Source organism: Felis catus, chromosome B2 (assembly GCF_018350175.1).
Source record: "Felis catus isolate Fca126 chromosome B2, F.catus_Fca126_mat1.0, whole genome shotgun sequence".
In the NCBI taxonomy this organism is placed as follows: Eukaryota; Metazoa; Chordata; class Mammalia; order Carnivora; family Felidae; genus Felis; species Felis catus.
The window spans coordinates 25,694,990-25,717,675 of record NC_058372.1 but is presented as its reverse complement, the minus strand read 5'-3'; the positions used below and the strand labels follow the sequence as shown (position 1 = coordinate 25,717,675).

General features: G+C 41.9%; 1 protein-coding gene across 1 annotated transcript; it reads right to left on the bottom strand.

Annotated features, from left to right (window-relative positions):
• Positions 1 to 266: 266 nt before the first annotated feature.
• Positions 267 to 9,205, bottom strand: SERPINB1 (serpin family B member 1). Its single transcript, XM_003985852.5, has 7 exons — positions 9,072 to 9,205; positions 7,702 to 7,877; positions 5,793 to 5,930; positions 4,667 to 4,784; positions 3,523 to 3,665; positions 3,269 to 3,436; positions 267 to 1,526 (listed from the first exon to the last, which is right to left on the bottom strand). Exons 2-7 carry the CDS (start codon positions 7,867 to 7,869, stop codon positions 1,122 to 1,124), a joined length of 1,140 nt encoding a protein of 379 aa, XP_003985901.2. The 5' UTR covers positions 7,870 to 7,877; positions 9,072 to 9,205; the 3' UTR covers positions 267 to 1,121.
• Between the last annotated feature and the right edge of the window lie 13,481 nt (positions 9,206 to 22,686).

Sequence of the window (22,686 nt, the reverse complement as noted above, 5' to 3'; positions counted from 1 at the left end):
ACTCATTAAAATAGACTGTAGCTGTAACTGTACGTTTATCCTCTTCCCAGACAATGCACAGACTTTAGAGTTTTTACCTTATTTCCTTCTGTAAGAAGAAATGAAGGAGGGAAAGCTTGCTGGCAACAGATTTGCTAAGATGTTGTTTTTATCCTGTATTCTCACTTCTTGCCATCACGGACATCAGTACTGTCAGGCCAAGAATTCTGTTTTATTCTTGGCTTGTCTAAGATCAGAGTGAACAAGCGAACTGAGATCAGTCTGGCTTGCAGAATCTTAGGAAAGTTTATTAACCAGCCCACTGGTTTCGTGGGAGCAAGAAAATGTATCATTTCAAGCCTTATCCCAAGGAGTACATGTATATTGATCAGACCCTCTCCAAACTCCACACCACAGCATTGCATAAAGCCACCCCATTGCCATAAAAACATGTATCACATGATGGAAACCAAGAACGTTTATCAGGAACCATGCAAGAAGATGGCTAACAAGTGAGATCTTTGTACCCCCTCTTTGCTTAACAGTCTGTGCCACTACATTATTCTTTTTGTCATTTCTTGGAATCTTTTATGATAAGACACCCACTCCTTGACTCCATGTGATCCCACACAAACACCATATAAGGGAGGAGAAAGGGCAACAAAAAAAGGGAAGGCAGGCTATCACCAGTGACTCTTTAATAGTTTGAAAGAATAAGAACAATTAAAAAATACTAATCTTATAGAACAAGGGATTAGAAATATTGGCCAAGGCAAGTTTGTCTTTACAACCCAGACTCTTAATTGAAGTGCCCTCCTATATTTCAATTGAATATCCATTTTTTAGCCTCCCTTCTACAATCAATGTCTATTTCGGCTTCCAAAATTCTGTCTGTAAACTAAATTATAGTATTATCATGTTTCCTTTGGCCATCAGGAGAGCATAGCAAGTTTATAGACTACTATGTTGTCAAGAATCTACACATTTCATGGGTGTATGTAAACAGCCAACAGAGCTGAACTTACAAAGGAAATTAAAGATCTTTTTTCAGATGGTAGTTTTATTGGTAAAGATATATGAAAATTGTCACCATTGAAAGTGCAGGTAATAAAGCTCTAAGCATGACGTTGTATTTCCAGTTTCTAAGGGGAAGACAATCTGCCCAAGAACAGGATGTTAGCAGAGGGATTATGCTTAATAAAGAAAATGAATGGATGGTCGGCAACAAATTCCTCCTCGGGCATCAGCATGGTAAAGGTGGCAACGCCTGCTGTGGCAGCCGCCGCCTCTGTGCCCTCCTCATTGACTTCCACAAAGGACTTATGGACAATTTTTGATATGAAAAGATCTCTAGCTCCTGACATGCCGGACAGATCAGCCTTGCTGCTACTAAAAAGATCCTTTACACCCAGGCGGGATAGGTGGGAGTTAAGGTCGTAGCTCTCTTCCAGCTTGAACCTGGGCAAGTAGACTTTGACTTCAATGCGATCCAGATTCTCAGCTTTGGTCCACCCACGCAGTTTTTCCAAAGTCAATTGTTCCTCAATCTGGAATGAGAACAGTAAAAAGAAGAGGTGAAAACAGTTTTAGATAAGTAAACTAATAAAGCATTATTAAAATGAATGGACCCGTTTTATCAGTTGCTCATCAGTCTCCTCCATGTCTTGTGCTGAAACAGATTCCATTTGAAAGATTTCATTTCTTTCAGTGGTTAGTGATAATATAACAGAGCTGTGTTCCAGGCCATCAAGCGCCCAAGTACAGGAACTATGGACATTGGGCCCATCAAGTATCCATCTACCTACCCACCCATACACTCACCTTCCCACCCATCCATCCACCCAGGAATTACTAAGCTCCTACCACACCAGCACACCAGCTTACTGTTATAGGCCATGATGGCTGTGTTACCCTAACCAGTCAAGTGGTATAAGGGAAGATTTTAGAGCTTTCTTCTACTTATTCTGAATCCCATTGATCACAGAGGTTATCTGTGAACCTCACAGAGTTGAAGTAATCTCTAATAGATTTCATTCCTAAGTAAAAATAGAAAAAGACCTAGTTCCTCATTTAAAAAGGAGTAACAATAGTACCTACCTACGGCATTGTGTGAGTATTAAATTAGTTAATATACATAAAGTGCTTGGCACATAGTATAAAAGACAGCTATTTTCATTACTGTTATAATTACTACTATTGGGCTAGAACAGAACCATTACCCACTTGTTCTAATGATGCTGATTATTTCTTTCATGAGGCTAGAGACTCTTTTTATATAATCCGAGAAAGAGACGAATATGGAGATACAACTGAAAAAAAGAACATGTTGATTCTAATACATACTCTGTACTTGGAAATGGCTAATATTACATCTCTTCCTGAAAGCAAGTTTGATCAGGGACAGGGTAGAGAAAAACCACACAGCAGCCTAGAGATGCTGAAGAAAACCATACTCTTAACAGTTTTGCCTATTCTGAGTCCTGACATAAGATGGCATACCCTTTAAATGACACAGAATAGGAATCACATACAAAGTTCATATTAGAACACAGGCTTAGCACTCAAGCCAACATGTCACATGAGTTTTTTTCTGCTGTGTAGCTATTGGAAATTTAATTCACAATCTATATGAATTGCAGCAAGAATGAGCAGTGTAATAGGGTTTTATAGCACATGATGAAACTACGTAGTATAATGTTTTGGGGTTTTCAAATTTTAAAAAAAAATTTTAACATATTTATTTTTTGAGAGACAGAGACAGAGCATGAGCAGGGGAGGGGAAGAAAGAGAGAGGGAGTCACAGAATCCTAAGCTGACTCCAGGCTCTGAGCTGTCAGCACAGAGCCCATCGCAGGGCTCGAACTCAGGAACTGCGAGATCATGACCTGAGTCGAAGTCAGATACTTACCCAACTAAGCCGCCCCAGGCACCCCTGGGGGTTTTAATTTTCAAAAATTTGTTTCAAAAAACAACTTTCATTACATTTCCCTTTCCCCTAAAGTTCTTTTAGGAGAGTTGCCATGAGCTGCCACTGGCCCATGTTACATTTAATATAAATCTTTAGATGTTCTCCACCACACCTGTTCACTGACAGTAGCTGAAAATTGAAACTTAGGGCTCGAGTAGTAACGTCCATAAGCTACTTTACAAAGGAATGACAGAGCATTGGAAAGAAAAGTCACATCAGTAAACACATAACAAGCACCTACTGCCAGCGTGAGCACCCACGACCACACAAGGCAGAATCGATACATCAGGACACGTGAAGCATGAAGCTGGGAACGGTTACCTTCTTGAGACCTGTGGACTCATCCTCAATGTCATCTGGCAGCAGGATAATCATGCTGAGTTCCTTGCCTCGGTAAGGCAGTTCTAGTACACGGCACTTAAGGTCCTCGATGTAGCCATATGGGAATCTCTTCTTTTGATACATCATTTTCACCATTTTTGTCTCTTTCTGGAGAGTTGGAAAAAAAAATCACTCACTTTTTATCTGCATATCCTTAGAGCAAAGAGGAATTTGAGCCAGTTACATCACCTTACCTTATTCAAGCGGAAGGGCTTATTGTCAGTGGCTTCCTTAATGAACTCCTCCTCCCAATTCCCTTTGAAATAGATGGCATTCACTAGCACAAGCTTAGTCATGCTGTCAACCACACCTGGAGCCAATAGTTCCAGGATTTTCCCTAAAATGATACAGTTAACTTTTAAAAAAGATCCACACATCCGAATTCCAATTTGGAACTGACATTTGATTCTCCCCGAAATGCAATTCAAAAGCATATTCTGTACTTAACTTTCCTTTAACATGGTATTAAGTTAGGAAAACCCTACTAGCACGTTTGCACTTTAAATATGCCAAATAAAAGGGTAAAGGGCCAAAACAAGAAAATTCTCATTTTCTGGAGTTTGTGGTAAACAGTGAGGCTGATTTTGTGAATGGCCAGTCTTTTTCAGGAAAAAAAAAATCCTTGATGAAAATATTTTGAGTCACTAGTAAATCACTTTTTCAAATCCTCTAAGCAGAAGCCTACTCTCTCTCTCTCTCTCTCTCTCTCTCTCTCTCTCTCTCTCACAAAACAAAACAAAAGATTTTAATAAATATCCAAAAGGTAGGACAGCTACTCCACTGAAACACAGGATCCACCTTGACCACAGCGTGGCCATGAACAGTTCTTCGTATGGAAGACAAGTGTTCGGTGCCCTGACTCCTTCCATGACTAGACTAGAGAGAGTTGTACCAGACAGTCCCAGCTACCATCCCTGATTTCTTAGACAAGAAGTTCACAAAAATTATTTATGACCACAGCAGCTTGTAAATATTCATTCACAAGTATTAGGATATTTCTTTCCATATGTATATTAACTAATTGGGGCCAGGCTGGATTTTCCTCAAATTTTTTTATTCCTTTTATTCTACAATGTGAGTTTTAATTTTAAAATGTAGCTTTGGGAACATATGGGGGGAAATGTATTTAGCTATTTCAGTTAAATCATGTTGAAGTTTCCTCTTGGAAGAATTTCTACACCCAAACGCTGTCCAACTGGGCAGTGCAGAGCTCATTCCCCGGATGAACTCCTAGATTCCCAGAGTCAGGATGAGGCAACAGGAAAAAAGAAGGGGGAATCAGATGCAGGTGGGGAAGCTGGCAGGAGGAGAATGATTAGGTTCTGCCTGGTCTCTCACCTTCTGTCTGCCCTTTGACCCACTCATTAATCACCTTCCTTGCTTCTTCAGAGGCTTGCTGAAAATCTACACTGGCCAATTCAGCACCATACATTTTCTGAGTTGAAGCTAAGAATTCCTGTTTAAAAAAACACAAACAGGAAATGTTTGTTTCCTAAAATAGTTCAAAGCAGAAATGGTCCCAAAAGGTATAAATTTCATTGTAACAAAAAAATTCTAACTTTATATTTTTTCATTATGGTAAAAAAACACATAACATTAAGTTTACCATCTTAGCTATTTTTAAGTACCATAGTTTTTAAGTACTGTAGTACTGCTGTTCAGTAGTTTCGGTATTGTATAAAATTTACCAATTCCTTTCCAACCTTGGCTAACATTTTCATAAATAAGAACATACTGATTGTACTTGGAAATGAATTGTGGAATTCATGGTTTAGTAAAACAGCCAGGGTAAATCTTTTCACTGTGAAGATTATAAAATTAAACCACATGGATTAATAAGAATTCTGACTGTCATATGTTTTCATTCTGTACCATTTTTCTGGATTTTTATAACAATTAAAACTGATTTCTATGAACTTGATTATGCTAGAAAAAAATCTGCGTTGTCTAGTGAGTGTTTTATTGTTTTTATTGTTTTTTTTTTTTAATTTTAGGGGGGGGGCACCTAGGTGGCTCAGTCAGTTAAGTGTCCAACTTCAACTTAGGTCCTGATCTTACCGCTTGTGAGTTCCACCTCCACAATGGGCTCTGTGCTGACAGCTCAGCGCCTGGAGCCTGCTTTGGACTCTGTGTCTCCCTTTCTCTGCCCCTCCCCTGCTCGAGCTGTCTCTCTCTCTCTCTCTCTCTCTAAACATCAAAAAAAATTTTTTTTTAATTTTGGAGAGAGAGAGAGAGAGAGCATGCATGAGCAGGGGAAAGTGGGGGAGAAGGACAGAGATAGAGGTGGGGGCAGGGGGGAATCTTAAGCAGGTTCCAAGCTCAGCACAGAGCTGGACATGGGGCTGGATCCCACAACCTTGGGATCATGACCTGAGCTGAAATCAAGAGTTGGACACTCAACCAACTGAGCCACCCAGGTGCCCCTGTCTAGTAAGCATTTGAACATGAAGTGCAAAGTACTCACAGGGAGGAAATTATAGTTCTTGTCTCCATACAACCTATTAGCAAGTTTCAGAATATAGGAGGCTCCGCGTTTGTTGATATCGGCATTCAGACTCTGAAATCTTGAATGAATCTCCTCAACTGTATCAAAATGAAGAGCCTAAAATAAAGAAAACATTCTTTCTATAACCATTTGGTTTGAAATTATAAAGTGATTCCTTGGCATTTGCTTCCATCATATTAAATTAATGGGTTTTTATTACTGATTATTCATGATCCCCAGCCCAATATTGTATTAATTTCTCATTGGAGAACAAATAATAGAGAATCCAAAATGTATAGTTTTGTGACACACAATAATTACAACACTAGAAACTGCTTTTACATCACTTTTTGTTAAAATTATAGCTCTGCAATATAAGGGGTTAATAACCTAAATATTTATACAAGTCTGCTTTTTTATCCAAAGAAAATTCCAAATGGTATGTTTATGTCTTATTCTGAATCTAATATAATTTCACTGAAATTTCTCAGAAATAAACAGTAAAAATAAGAATCATTACCTATGCAGGAACACAAAGATATTACAGATAGAAGGATTTTTTTTTCTTATACCATTAGCATCAGTAACTCACTTATTTAAAAATAACTTCTTTAAATTTAACATTTGGCAAAAGTTTAATCCCCCATGTATCAGTTACAAATCAAAAGTCCCTTTATGGTTTTATGAGGCCTGGGCTGGCTCCTTGCTCTTAAGACACAAAGAACAAACCTATACAGTGTACAAAGTCCATTCAATCACCAAGATATGGAATGTTTGCATAGTTGCTATGCTCAATCTGCTTCAATTGAAATGGGGGGGTGGCGCTTAAAACTATTATTTACTGAAGTCATAAAGTCCCTGAAAAGCCTCAAAATGAAGCTGATATTACCCTGCGAGAGCAACTAACAATTAGTACCAGGGGGGGGTAAAAAAAAAAGTGGATTTTTGAAAATTTTTAAATGCTGTCATATCTGCACTGATAAAGATGACTGTTCTCCATAAAGTACAGCAGTAGAAGCTTTATAGCTGGAACAGGTCAGCTTGAATCCAGGGCTGGACTGTCCCTAGCTGCAGGTGCTGTGCGCTTTGTGACTGGTATGTTAGACCACTTTCAGCATTCCTTTTCCCTAGATTCCGAGCAAAGCCAGAGTTCCCCTCTCAGAATTAAAGACTATCTAGTACAGAAGTGCCCTCCCCACCCACTAAGGACAGGAGGAGGGCGAGGCACTGCAGCTGCTTCTCCTGCTGTGCTAGTGACCTGCCCTTAACAGCTGCTACGCTTCACTTGTCTCTCCCTGCAGGGCCCTCCCGCTCACACAGCCACGTCACAGCCCAGTGAGCCACACTTGGTGCCAGGCACGGAGCTAGGCAGAGGGAATACAGAATCACACAGTTGCCTTGTCCCCTTAAAAGCTGACCACTGCCAGCTTCACTATGTGTGTTTCCCATGTGTCATTATGCTGGAAAGTAATGTTAAATAATAGACATTACTTATGAGGAGCAGGGCATCACATGCGAGGCAGAAACTGGTAAATCTTAGTTCAGGAAGAGATGCGATGGCTTACAGGAAAGCCCACTGGACTACAAGGGGCACACTGCAGGGGCTTTGTCGGCTTTCTTCGCTGCTGTTCCCTCAGCCAAACAAAAACCGGTGGCTGGCACATAGCAGGTGCTCTGTAAGGACCCGATTGTGAATGAAAGCCTGCATACAAATGGATGGTCCTTGGGGATTCTTCTGATAGTCTGACCTCACCATGTATAGTTGTGGAACACAAAAGTACAGTTTTAAAAACACACTGTAAGAACTCAAAGGCACTTTTCAGTAGAGACTAGCCATCAGCAGGGAGATGGAAGGAAAAGCAGGTTGTCTTTGGGTGTTTCTGCTGACCTTGGACACCTGTACTGCAGTAGCACCTTGAGTCCCCAGAAAGATCATGGCCAATGCTGATGAAATGCTTAAGGGAGAGAAGAATATATTCCCAGTAGGACTGTCCTCATTCATAGCGTGGAACATGTCCACCGCGAACTGGGTGTTTGCTGTGCTCAGCTGCTCCATGGTGAAGACTGCAACACAAAACAGAGGCCCCAAGTTGCCCACTGCCCACACCAGCAAATTAGGCAACCGCATTTCCCCATGTCCTCCTCAGGTTGTGCCAACCGCCATGAAACTTGCACTTTCTCTATCTCTCTCTCTATTTTCAGGAGAGCATGTGCACAAATGCAGGAGTAGGGATGACTGGCGAGGGACTCAGCAGGGACACAGGATCGGGACTCAGGCTACCCTAAAAGGCTCTGAGCTTGCAGACTGGTGAGCCTGAGGAGGGGCCCACTCTGGGCCTTTCCTAAGTTTAGGAGCACACACATTTCCATGCTCCTTTGGTTCAAGCCTCTCATTCCTTTGGGCAATGAATCCACCGCCCATATTTACCTGAAATAAGAATGTTTCTAGTTAGAAAATCATAACTACCTACCTGTGCACTATAGCAAATTCCACTAAAGGAGATATAATTGTCCTCATTATTGAGATTCAGTCTAACGTTTCCAGAGGTTAAGAATCCCAAGTCTCATAGCTAGCGTAGGATGTGGGAGTTGAAAACCCCAACGCAGGTCCAAGTTAGGCAAGGCAGCCCGACAGGGACAAGGTGACAGGCTACTCCTGCGAGGCAGCGCACAAGTAGGTGCACCTGACCTCTGGGACCAGCCACCCACTTAACTATCGTGACTTCTATCAGAGCCTCAATGTCCCCGCATGTAGGCAGGGAAGACTACTAGCTGTGCCGGCTGCTTAGCGTGTAAGTCATTAACTACATTTTTGTTGTTGATAAAGAATCTCTAGGATCGCACTGGTCTCCTTTCCCCTCCTCCATCCGCAGAAAGGAGAAGCCAGAAACGAGCACCAGCCCGGGCCGCCTGGAAACTGTCACAAACAGATCAGGGAAAAAGAGAGAACAGGAAGGAAAACATTCTGATCTCAGGCTACGGTTCTGCCGACAAGCCCGACCTCAGTCTTCAGCTGGCCGGCCTAGCCTGGAAGCCCAGCAGCGGTGGAGGGTGATCGGGGGCGCCCGGGGGCGGGGCGCACGGCTGGGGGAGGTGGCGTCCGGGGCGCAGGAATGCCGCGCCAGCAGCGGTGGGCGCGGACGGGCGGAGCCTGCGGAGATCACCAGGCATCCAGAGCTCCGGGCCCTTCGGAGCCCCGGGCTGGCCTGTCCCGCCCGGCCCACCTCCCATTGCGCGTGCCCCTGGCCCTGGTCTTACCGACTCCGCACTGGACGGGCTCCGGGAAGTGGGGCGCGAGGTGTAGGAAGAAGCGCCTCGGCCAAAGGCCTTTATAGTTGCGGAAGGGGTGTGCCGCCGGGGTGGGCAGGGCGTTGGCTCTTACCCCAGATGACGTCCTAGGAGTCTGTGTGCTTCCATAGAGGCTGAGGTGAGTGTGGGCTCCGCGCCAGGAGCAGTGTCCTCCCCAGGGAATCAGCATTTCTCTGAGTTCTAGGCAATCTCAGATCCCTGGCAAGGATCTGATGGGCCATTTCTTACTAAAATATGAATGACTGAGATGATTATAATGTGTCACCTCTTAGAGGGCAAATTTTTTAGTCCCATCTATGTATGATATACTCCAAACTCTGAGGTTATTTGTTTGTATTTATTTCTTGGTGTGGAGAACAAATTTGGGACCTCTTGCCTAAGAGAAAAAGGGGGCCTCCGGGATAAGAGAAAACAGAAACAGCTCCCAACAGCATCCTTGATGTCACTCTTTCTAGTACCAAAGTGAAAACTCAGCCCCAATACTTCCTCACAGGTGATGACTACACCAACAGTCAGCTCACATATCACACATAATGACAACTCACATCTGTTTGAATGAAGTATTTCTTAGCCACTATGCTAAAGTGTAGACTCATCAGTTTTTCTTCCTGGACTGTTAAAACAGACCGGATGGCTATGGTTGAATAGTAAAGGCAATAACTATTTCTGTGGGGCTTTTGTTTCTCCCTTTAAAGATCTGGGTTTGTAGTTTAACCAAAATTTATAGTATTGAGGGTATGAAATAATTCTGCATCATGGAACTTCTCCCCTGTTTTTTGTTTGTTTGTTTTTGTGGTTTGTTTTTTTTTTTTTTTGGCAAATCTCAACATGAAAAGGGGGCAGAGGAAAAATCCTATTGGTTTTTTTTTTTTAAACGTTTTATTTATTTTTGAGACAGGGAGAGACAGAGCATGAACGAGGGAGGGGCAGAGAGAGAGGGAGACACAGAATCGGAAGCAGGCTCCAGGCTCTGAGCCATCAGCCCAGAGCCCGACGCAGGGCTCGAACTCCCGGACCGCGAGATCGTGACCTGGCTGAAGTCGGACGCTTAACCGACTGCGCCACCCAGGCGCCCCCTTATTGTTTTATTTAGTATGGATAATATAGTGTGAATGGATTTGTGATTTTTTTCAACTGTGAGAACTTATTTATAATGAAAAGGAACAAAGAAATCACTTTGTAATTTAAATCATTTTAATTTTTTTCAACTGTGAGAACTTATTTATAATGAAAAGGAACAAAGAAATCACTGTATTACAGTAATGAGTAATAAAAATACTCTCCCTAGTAATAAAAAAGCAGCGAGAATTTAATAATTAAGATTGTAGAGTGCTTTATAGTTTATTAGAATAAAGAAACCAACATTTATTGAAACCAGTCACAATTAAGTTGAAATGATTTGATCACATCTGGTAACCTGTCCATCATTTCATACAGATTTAAAGAACCACTTATTAGCTTCTGCTAAGAGGTCAATGTAAGATAGTGGAGTTATCTTAAATGTGTTAAATGACACACTGAAAATGTGTTAAATGACAATCAGAGACACATAAGCAAAAAAAAAGTGTTCTGAATTTTTTTTTTTCTCCTGGTATTTTGCATTTGTACTTACCTGGAGTTAGTAATCTGGGTCAAATATAAAAAGAAACCATTCCTAAATCAATACATTTACTATCTAAGGTCAAGACAAAGTAACTATTATGTTGAATAACACTGGAGTGTTCTACTTGTGGCTTTAAACTGTATGGCCACTACCAAAGTTCATGCAGAGATACTCTCATACGCTCTGATGGTATAGCCAGTTTGGACAATATTTGCCATTTCTACTAAACCTCAAACATGTTTACCCTAACTGTGATCCAGCAATTTCACCCCCAGGAATATACCCAGTGAAAATGTGCTGTGAGCACGTGCACCCGGAAATATGTACAAGAGTGTTTATAGCAACATTATTTATGTTAGACCCAAACTGGAAACCACCTAAATGCCCATCAACAGAAGAAGAGGTAATTTTTTTTAAGTTTATTTATTTCTTTTTGAGAGAGAGAAAGCACGAGTGGGGAAGGGGCAGAAAGAGAGAGAGAGAGAGAGAGAGAGAATCCCAAGCAAGCTCTGCATTGTCAGCACAGAGCCTGATGTGGGGCTCGATGCGGGACTCAAACTCATGAACCCTTGAGATCATGACCTGAGCCAAAGTTGACCTGCAACCGACTGAGCCACCCAGGTGCCCCAGAAAACTAGATGAATTAACACGACAGAATAATACACTACATGTATACACTACATGTGGAAATGAATACACTACAGCAATACACAACAACATGACTGAATCTCCCCCATACACTGTTGAACAAAGGAGTATAAGCTATATGGTTCCAGTTATGAAAAATTCAAAAACAGGAAGAACTACTAACTCATGGTGTTTGAAGTCAGGAAAGATGCTCTCTCTGGGGAGGAAGGAGTATTATATTGACTATATTTTTCTTATTTTCTGTATTCTTGGTGCTCTGGCATTTGAGGCCCTGATCCTGGAAAGACTGCCCCCACCAAGGCTAGCTAATTTCTAGAGATTGTGAATGATTACCCTGAGAGTGAAACTTTGGCATACAAACCAACCAGTTGGGTGACCATACTCTCATCTATCTTTTTTATCAAACTCCCACACCCCAAGCCAGGGCTCCCCCTGCCCTAAATCACCCCAGGGCCAGGTACCAGATAGCTAGAAACCACCTAAATAGCCCATAGCCCAGCAAAATGATTTAAATTACCCAATCCTTAAGTTTACTTAGAGTACCTACCTTGCCTTGCCCGTTCCTTCCCGTGAGAACCCCAGTAAAGGCTCTGGGCCATGCTCTGCCCTCTCGCCTTCTGCATGGTCTGGCGTGGTGTAGCCTGGTTTGCCTTTTATTTCTAGGGATCTGTGAGTATAAATTTCCTTCATGATTATCATTTCCATACCAGTGGTCTTACCATAACTGACAAAAACAAATCACAGTTTCATGTTTAACACAAGGGTGGTGAGTAGGAGCAGCACACAGTGGGGAGGGTTCTGGGGTGCTGATAATGTGGCATTTCTTGACATGGGTAGTGGTTACACAGATGTATTCGTTTTGTGATAATACATTGAGTTGTACACATAATTTTTGTGCTTTTCTGCATGTATGTTATACTTGAATAAAAATTAAAAAGTAGCAATGAAAAATGTTGGATGTTAGTGATTATCTTATTTCCTGTCTCCCCTTTCTCCCCTGCCACAGGGTCAATCAGCTTGAAGCTGGCTGGCATGTCATCCAGCGTGTCCACCCCCTAACTGTGATCAGTGGCTTGTGCCCAAGGGATGAGGTGTAAGCCGCATGCCCTTCCTGTTCTCCCACGTCCAGCAACCACACAACTCTCCAAATCCAGGTAAAAAGCCCTTCCCGTCTATGCTGTCATGTGGGAACACATCAACCACTGGTTCAAGGTGCACAATAAACGAGATGCAGTATAAATTTTTCAAAGATCCACAGCCACGTTCATAAAACCCATGAGAAAATCTCAAAGCAGCACCAGTAGATGTTTGAGAACTAATTGTCTATGTTATTGACTCCTAGGTTAATTGTAGTGTGATTAGAGAACATGATCTCTGTATTATTTTAATCTTCAGAAGTGTTTTGAGACTTGCTTCATAGTCCAGGATATGGCCAATTTTTGTAAATATTCCTGTGGATTATAAGAAAAGATATCCTAAATCCTTTAAGGGCAGTGTTTTATATATGGCCATTCTGGTAAGTGCACTAATCATTTTATTCAGCTCTATACTTAGATTTACCAAGCATATTTAGCAAGACAATGACTAAAATATCAGTATTTCTATTGACTGGCAACAGACAGGAAATGAAACTAAAAGAAAAATACCACTTAAAGCACCATCAAAAAATCAAGCAAAGGGGTGCCTGGGTGGCTCAGTTGGTTAAGCGTCCAACTTCAGCTCAGGTCATGATCTCACAGTTTGTGAGTTCGAGCCCTGCATTGGGCTCTGTGCTGACAGCTCAGAGCCTGAAGCCTGCTTCAGATTCTGTGTCTCCCTCTCTCTCTCATCCTCCCTCACTCATTCTATTTCTCTCTCTGTCTCAAAAATAAATAAAACATTAAAAAAATATTTTTAAATCAAGCAAAGACTGTTGTCTGTGTGTGTGTGTGTGTGCATGTGTATAACTTATACAGATCACAATAAAAACTTTTAAAAAGGCAAATAATTTGAATAAACCCTTTCAAAGAGAAAAATCCAAATGGTTTATAATGCATAAAAAGGTGTTAAATACAAATTTTAGTGAAATACCTTATATTGACAAAAATTTTTAATTCTAACAATTCCAAGTATGGGCAAGTATATAGAGCCACTGCAATCCTCTCACTCCTTGGGGGATTATGAACTGATAAAAGTACTTTGGAAAATAGTTCAATGTTATTTAAGAATGTTGACATGGCAATTCTTCCTTCTCCTAGGGAAATTTGTTCACATTTACATCAAAGACATGTACAGGAGTGTTCAAGGTAGCTTTACTGGTGAGCTACAAAGATCAATAGTACAAGAATAGATACAAGAACTGATACGTCCGTCCAGTGGGATGGGAAATTATTACTGGGTTCACAACAGGGATAAAATTCCAAAACATAAGTTGAACAAAAGAAGATCAATTCAAAAAGACTACATTTCAAGGGGCACCTGGGTGACTCAGTCAGTTAATCATCCAACTTCGATTCAGGTCACAATCTTATGGTTTGTGAGTTTGAGCCCCAAGCCAGGCTCTGTGCTGACAGCTCAGAGCCTGGAGCCTGCTTCAGATTCTGTGTCTCCCTCTCTCTCTCTCTGCCTCTTCCCTGCTTGAGCTCTGTCTCTCTCTCTCTGCCTTAAAAATATATAAACATTAAAAAATGTTTCAAAAGATTACATTTCAACATTATTTCACTTATATAAATCTCAAAATCAAGCTTAAAGCAAATTGTACTGCTTTAGAGAAAAGCAAGGAAAATGATTTCAAAAGTCAGAAGAGTTGTTACCTATTAGGGGAAGTGGGGGCTGTTATCTGGAGGGGCCACTTGGAGGGAAGAGTATTTGATTTTTTGACCTGGGTTACTTGGGTACATGCCTTATAATTAACTTTTCAATTATCCTTATGATCTGTGCATTATATTTCACTATAGACAAAATAATGTCAAGTGATCTAACAGACTAATGTACCTCCAAATGCCTGACAAGTCGCTGTATTTATAATTACAGAGTTATATTGAGAAAGGAGTAGAACGTATGAGCAAAAGATAAAGGAGTCCTGGGCAGGGACAGGAGCAGGTGAGCTAGTTTTCATGCCGACTCTTCTCCCATGAGATTTATCCCTTGTGCTATGTGACAAGTGGTCCCGTGCTGGAGCACTCTCTGATAGACACAGCCCCAGCAACGACTGTAAGGAGTCAGTCCCCAGCTGGCTGGAGGAGACATTGAGGCTAGTCCTGTAGGGGCTTTGCCAGGCTGTGGTGGGGTTGCCTGAAGACGAGGCCAGCCCCTGTGCTCTGAGCTGTCTGCCCAAGTTGGTAGTACCATGCAGTACTAGCTGAAATTTTTACAGTCTTTTTCAGTTTGTGCAGAAGTTTCCGGTCAGATAAAAGCCGGGCTTGAGTGGGGAAACACGTGCTGCATTCATTGGAATAAGTGTAAACGAATCCACAAATTTGGCATTCTTATGAAAGAGTATGAAGACTCACCTGTAAAGACCACCAGACTTGAGTAAAGTCATCTGAAATGCCAAGTCACTGTATGAAAAGCTCAGTGCTCCCAAATCTATGCTCCAAAGCAAAGTAGACTTTCTAGAAAAGGAACTGAAAAAAGTGAAAATCAGATGCTCAAAACAAGATGGACTGATAGAAGGCATTATAAGAAGGACACTGTCATTGAAAGTCAATCAAAGTCCATCAGACTACAAGTGCCCTCTCCACGTAGAATGCAAGGGACTCCTTCCTCGGTTTGGGTTTGAAAGGAGAGCTTCCCCGAGTGTTCACACAGATTTCTCCAATGCTGTGTGCACGCTTCTTTCTCCCAATCTGAGGTCTCAATGCTGGTGGGCGAAAGGGAGCTCTTCCTAACAAGAAGACGTCTTCATGCCTCTCATCTTGGGTGCTGCCAGCATTACTTCCCACCGAGTCTTCCTGCCCCAGCTTGACCTACAACAGTAAGGAGCATCAGTCCTCCATGGGGTTTTCCTCATGACCCTTCACCTGCACTTGAATTATTCCTCCTGCCCCACATCCTGAAAGTAGAAGGGAGTTACTCTTACACTTGACCTTCAAACAAGCTGATCATTGATCATCCAGCACTCCCACAAAAATCTTGATTTCCCCCCCTCCCTCTTTTCAAAAAGCTAATTTTGAATTAGCTTGTTTGGCCATTCAATTTAAAAAACTGTGGGGTGACTGGGTGACTCAGTTGGTTAAGCATCCGACTCTTGATTTCCACTCAGGTCATGATCTCACAGTTGGTGAGATTGAGCCCCATGTAGGGCTCTTTGCTAACAGTGAGGAGCCTGCTTGGGGTTCTCTCTCTCTCCCTCTCCCTCCCTCCCTCTCTCTCTCTCTCTCTCTCTCTGCTCCCTTTGCCCCTTCCCCAAGTGTGTGCTCTCTCTGTCTCTCAAAAATAAACATTACAAAAAATAAAAAGAAACTGTAATTAAAGCAAACTGTTATACTTTTAATCAACATGAAGCTTGATGGAGTTATAAGTCTCACAACAGTGTTTTGTGAATATGTTAAATGTGGTTCTTACAAGTAAATTATTTCCATGTTATTGTGCTCTCTGGATATTTTGTTTTAGATAATCAACCTTTAAAGACATCAACAAAATTTACAGTATTCCATGAGCATTGAAACATTTTAAACTTAAAAAGTTAATTTTTGCATACCAAGAGCTGTATTTATTTTAAAAGAGAAATGTGACAATTACTATCTACCTAAGGAATTATTAAACTTATTTCAATAACTTATTTTTAACTTGTTAAAACAAGCAAAATGACTCAAAACCACTCTGCAAATAATGTTTTCCTATAAATGGTGTGACAGCTTTAGGTGAGACACAGCAATTTCATGACAATGAATAATTTTGGCCCTTGGGCTGTGGCTGCAGGTGTCTAGATGCTCCTGAGAAATTCTGCATTAGCTACATTTTCATCTCTTGGGCAGCTTAACGATTGAGATTAGAGACACAGATAAAATAACCTATGAAAATTTCTTCTAGTCCTTTTATTTTCTGACAAATAATGGCACAAACCTAGTGTTAAAATGTCAGCTGTGTAACATAACTTTATCCACTAGAGGGCCAAATGTCATCATTATTTTAAAAACCAGTCATCTGCTAAGATGTTTAATGCCAGGAACACTCCAGTAGTTCTCCTTCCTCATGTAAGTTCAGTTCCCCTTACCAGGATAGCAGAAATATTCATAAAATTAATTTTCTCTTAGAAGCATACCTGTCAGGGCGCATGGGTGGCTCAGTTGGTTGAACATCCAATTCTTGATTTTTGCTCAGGTCATGATCCTGGTGTCCTGGGATCAACCCCTGTGTCAAGCTCTGCGCTGAGTGTGGAGCCTGCTTAAGATTTTCTTTCTCTGGGGTGGCTGGGTGGCTCAGTCGGTTAAGCGCCCAACTTCGACTCAGGTCATGATCTCTCAGTTCATGGGTTCGAGCACTGTGCCAGGCTCTGTGCTGACAGCTCAGAGCCTAGAGCCTGCTTTGGATTCTCTGTCTCCCTTTCTCTCTGCCTTTCCCCCACTAATGTTCTGTCTCTCCCTGTCTCTCAAAGGTATGAATAAATGTTAAAAAAAATTTATTTTTTTTTTTAATTTTTTTATCTTTATTTTTGAGAGACAGAGTGCAAGTGGGGAAGGAACAGAGAGAGAAGGAGGCTCAGAATCTGAAGCAGGCTCCAGTCTCCAAGCCATCAGCACAGAGCCCAACATGGGGCTCGAACTCTCAAACCATGAGATCATGACCTGAGCAAAAGTTGGACACTTAACCAACTCAGCCACCCAGGTCCCCCCCAAAAAAATTTTTTTTTAAAAAGATTATCTCTCTGTCCCTCTGCCCTTCCCCCTGCTTGTGCCTGCTCTCTCTTAATTAATTAATTAATTAATTAATTTTGAAAAACAAATATACCTGTCAGTCAGTGTTTTTTTGACCTCACCACCCCCCCGCCCATTTCCTGGATCTGTTTTCAATATCTCAAAGATATTGAAAGATGTCCCACTTTCTTCCAGATCTTTGTTGCTGCTACTACCTCTTCCTGGAATGGCTGACTTCTTGTAAGTCTGGTCTTTGCTCAGTGCCACCTCTTTGCTGGGACCTAACCTGGCCCCTAGGCCTCTGCCCTTGTTCCAAGTTACTTTCTGTTTGCTTTCCAGCCCCCGTTGCCATCACAAGTCATCATGTTTATGAATGCATTGTGTCTTTTCACAAATTGTCACGTGGAAACAGGGCTTTGACCCTGTTTTTCACTGCCCTATCCCCAGTATACAGAAAAACACAAAACATATAGTAGATGTTTAACGAATATGGTGGAAAAAAGCCTGGATAGATGACTGAAGTTTATAGTCCAGAATAAATCAAGCTGTGTGGACAGATGACATGATATTCAGTAAAGTGTCTTGATGAAAGGTGAGTGGAAAAAAGCCTTTTCAAAGCAAAAGTTGGGCTAACTCTAATTTAAATGGAAATGGAGCCAAAACAAGAGGGGTGTAAGTCCCAGGACAATCAACTGGAGCACAGAGAGGAAACGATATACATGGCAGAAGATGGTGTAAAGAAATTGGCCCTGGGAACTTAGAACTGAGAAAGAGGCATTTACCAAAGCCTGTGATTGTCATGTACAGCAAAGGAGTGTTAGATGTTTATGGAAATGACCTAAAAGCTGGCTCACTTGAGGACTGAGGTCTCTGGAGGTGTGCTGCAGGGCTCTGCCTTTGGTATGGTCCTGTCTAACTCCCTCATAAACAACTTCGGTAGTCATAAAGGAGCCAAAGAATACATTGACAAAAAGCACAAATCTAATGTTTATTCAAAGGAACTCCCATGACTGAAATGTCGTCCCAAACCAATATGAAAAAGTGTAACAAAAAAATATAGATGTTTTACATTTAGATTTTAAGAAATCAATTTTTCACAAATACCAGAGATAGGAAGCCTGTTGTAGTAGCAGTTCACATGAAAAAAAAAATCTGAAACTGTAACTGACTGCAAACTCAGTGTTCGCCAGTGAAGGTCCCAGTAGATGCATAGTCCTCATTCAGTGACAGAGAGTCCCACTGTCCCATGCTCTGACCTGATCTATTTAGAGAATGGCTTTAGATGTGCATGCCACAGATATCCAGAGGAAGATGAGAGTAACACTCCGCTAAGAATTTTGGAAGGAATTGTGGCACAAGAACAGACACACAGATCAATGGAACAGAATAGAGAACCCAGAAATGGACCCACAAACGTATGGCCAACTAATCTTTGACAAAGCAGGAAAGAATATCCAATGGAATAAAGATAGTCTTTTCAGCAAGTGGTGCTGGGAAAACTGGACAGTGACATGCAGAAGAATGAACATGGACCATTTTCTTACACCATACACAAAAATAAACTCAAAATGGATGAAAGACCTAAATGTAAGACAGGAAGCCCTCAAAATCCTCAAGGAGAAAGCAGGCAAAAACCTCTTTGATCTTGGCCGCAGCAACTTCTTACTCAATACATCTCTGATGGCAAGGGAAACAAAAACAAAAATGAACTATTGGGACCTCATCAAAATAAAGTTCCTGCACAGAGAAAGAAACAATCAGAAAACTAAAAAGCAACCGACAGAATGGGAGAAGATATTTGTAAACGACATATCAGATAAAGGTTTAGTATCCAAAATCTATAAAGAACTTATCAAACTCAACACCCAAAAAACAATAATCCAGTGAAGAAATGGGCAAAAGACATGAATAGACACTTCTCCAAAGAAGACATCCAGATGGCCAACTGACACATGAAAAAATGCTCAACATCACTCATCATCAGGAAAATACAAATCAAAACCACATGAGATACCACCTCACACCTGTTAGAATGGCTAAAATTAACAACTCAGGCAACAACAGATGTTGGCAATGATGTGGAGAAAGAAGATCTCTTTTGCATTGATGGTAGCAATGCAAACTGGTGCAGCCACTCTGGAAAACAGTATGGAGGTTCCTCAAAAAATTAAAAATAGAACTACCCTACGACCCAGCAATTGCACTACAAGGTATTTATCCAAGGGATACAGGTGTGCTGTTTCAAAGGGGCACATGCACTCCAATGTTTATAGCAACACTATCAACAATAGCCAAAGTATGGAAAGAACCCAAATGTCCATCAATGGATGAATGGATAAAGAAGAGGTGGGATATATATACAATGGAGTATTACTTGGCAATCAAAAAGAATGAAATCTTGCCATTTGCAACTACGTGGATGGAACTAGAGGATATTATGCTAAGCAAAATTAGTCAGAGAAAGACAAATATCAAATGACTTTACTCATATAAGGACTTTAAGATACAGAACAGATGAACATAAGGGAAGGGAAACAAAAATAATATAAAAACATGGAGGGGGACAAAACGTAAGAGACTCTTAAATATGGAGAACAAACAGAGGGTTACTGGAGGGGTTGTGGGAGGGGGGATGGGCTAAATGGGTAAGGGGCATTAAGGAATCTACTCCTGAAATCATTGTTGCACTAAATGCTAACTAATTTGGATGTAAATTAAAAAATAAAATTTAAAAAAAAAGACAAAAAAAAGAGTTTTGGAAGGAATTGGATTTGTTCAATTCAAAGAGAAAATGGGCAAGAAGGAAACTTGAGGGTGATATAGGCAGTTCAATATGACATCTTTGAAAGAAGCCTGGTGGTAAGAGGACCAGTGCTGCCTCTTCCTGGCTGAGTCCTTGAGGCAAACATCTCATACCTTCAGGGGCCCCAGCTACATTATCTGTAAAAGAAGAATCATAATTGCAACCCCCTAGGGTTTTTGCGTGGATTTATTGAAATGTCTCTAAATGTTAGAATAGATTCAGATAAGGCACAGAAGGTGGCCACAGCAGGGCCACCTGTATGTACACAATAACTGGATATTACAGTTAAGAATTAGGACATCTAAGGGGGAACCTGGGTGGCTCAGTTGGTTAGACGTCTGACTCTTGGCTCAGGTCATGGTCTCATGGTTTGTGAGTTTGAGCCCCACGTAGGGCTAGGTGCTGCTGGTGTGGAGCCTGCTTGGGATTCTCTATCTCTCCCTCTCTCTCTGCCTCTACCCTGCTCTCTCTCTTTCTCTCTCTCTCTCAAAATAAATAAGCTTAAAAAATTTTTTTAAAGTTAGGACATCTAAGGCTGCGCAGGTGTGTTTAGGGTATGGTGACAGGAAGCTTAACACAGATGAGAGCCTGTCCCAGGAACCACAACCTCTAATTTCACCCATAATGACATTAGTACAATTAATGACAGACATTCACCAGTCAGACCAATGAGCCTCTGGGATCGTGGGTGAGGAAGACTGGAAGTGCTCACTCCAGCTCTGCCAGCTGGGAGTGTGGGGATGGGGACACCCAGCCAGCCTTCCACAGTGTGAGTGCTGTTCCAGCAAGCACGATCTCAGGGAAGATAGGCTCGTTCTCAGCTCTGGAAACTAGTGGATTGGGTGTTACAGAAAAGTAACTGTCAGTGCAACATCAGGGACTTTCTCCTCCACAAATGTAAAGCCCTCATGGAAAAGTGATGCACATTTTGTCACTGCAGCCAATGTGGTCATCTACTCAGGGATAGTGAAGAAGAAATTTCTACTTTGAACAGAGTTTGATGAGTTAACATCAGAGTTCTGATTTTTGTTCTGAGTCTAAGTGTCTGAGAAATCAGCAATTCGGGCTGCACTTTTTGTCAAGAACCCAGGGACTACTCACCACTCTGGGTTCTGACAGAAGTAGAGGTAAGGAGCAAAGTAGAGATGGAAGCGTCTGCTTCTCAGAGCGGACAGGGGCCCAGTAGTGGCCGCATGGGGTGCTGTGTAAGAGCTGCCTTGGAGGGGTGGCTTCCCCCTGAGCTCAACACCAGAGCTCCCGCCAGGTGACACCCTTGGCACCCTTCCCCCACCTCTTCTGACATTCCCTTCACAGGAAAAGTAGCACAAAGTATGTAACTTCTTTCATTTTCCTCAGCACTCTCTTCTTAGCATAGTTCCATATTGCCAACCATGGCTCAGAAAGATGACATTTTAAAGATGTTTGCACCCCACAGTCATCTACACAGAGGGAGCTTCCGCCAGCTTTACTTTCCAATGCAGCAATTCTGCAACACCAGCTGGTGTCCTGCCACTCAGCCCCTTCTGACACTAACTACCTGGACTTAGTGCAGATGCCTCAGTCCCACAAGACTGCCCCCACCAGTTACAAGTTCCACGTGGCCACCTCTATTTCTGACCAACCATCTATATATTCAGGAGTTCCCACAGCCATGTCTTCAGGTTCAATCATGGGCTAAAACGACTCACAGAATCCAGGAAAGCACTTAGCTTACTATTACAACCCAGGACCAGCTAAATGGAAGAGCAGTAGGATGGGGTCTGGGGGTGGTGGTGAAGCATGGAGTCTCCATGCCCTCTCTGGGCACACTACCCTCCCAGAACCTCACTGTGTTCACCAGACTCTTCAAATTTCATTGTTTAGGGTTTTTATCAAGGTATGACTGACTAAATCATTGGTCACATGGTTTGAACTCAATCTCTAGTCCTTCTCCCCTCCCTAAAGGCCCATTATGAGTCACTTCATTAGTGAAGTGTTTCATAACTTCAAGCAAGTTTGAAAGACACTATGAATCACCAAAGACATTCCTTAACACTCAGGAAATCCACAGGTTTTTGAAGCTCTTTGCCAGGAGCAGGACATAGGCCAAATATGTTTTGTTGTATCACGCCTAAACCCACAGAAAACTCAGCTCTTACAGGCATTGACCTTCTGGGTCAGACTGGATCTGTTGGGGAAGGGGCTGAGAACCCAGGAAAGTATAGACTTGCAGATCCATGGTAGAATTACAGATGTCCATACCCAGCATGCAGTTAGCTCATTTTGAGACACCTGGTACACACAGAAGCTCAGAGACTCTTGCCCAAAGTTGCCCTGTTGGTTAACAACAAAGCATAATAACATCACATACAAGCTTTCTCTGCAGTAGGTCATAGTTTCACAGCTCTGCCATCACGGAAGAGATTGTTCTCACACAATCTGGTGCCCATCCTTTGTAATGAAGCTGGTATGTTTAATCTCCAAGCAAAACCTCCTTGACGACACCATTCCCAGGAACCTACCTTAGCTGAGAGTGCACTCTGCGTCATTGACAGTTAAATAACCTGGGAGGTAGGTAAGACACCTCGTTGAGTTGCTTGGGATGGGAGGTGGGAGTGGGTGAAATCCCCAAAGGGCAATGTCAAGAAACAGAGAGGGGTGCTTTCAGAAGAGGCAGATCCTATCAGGAAAGGA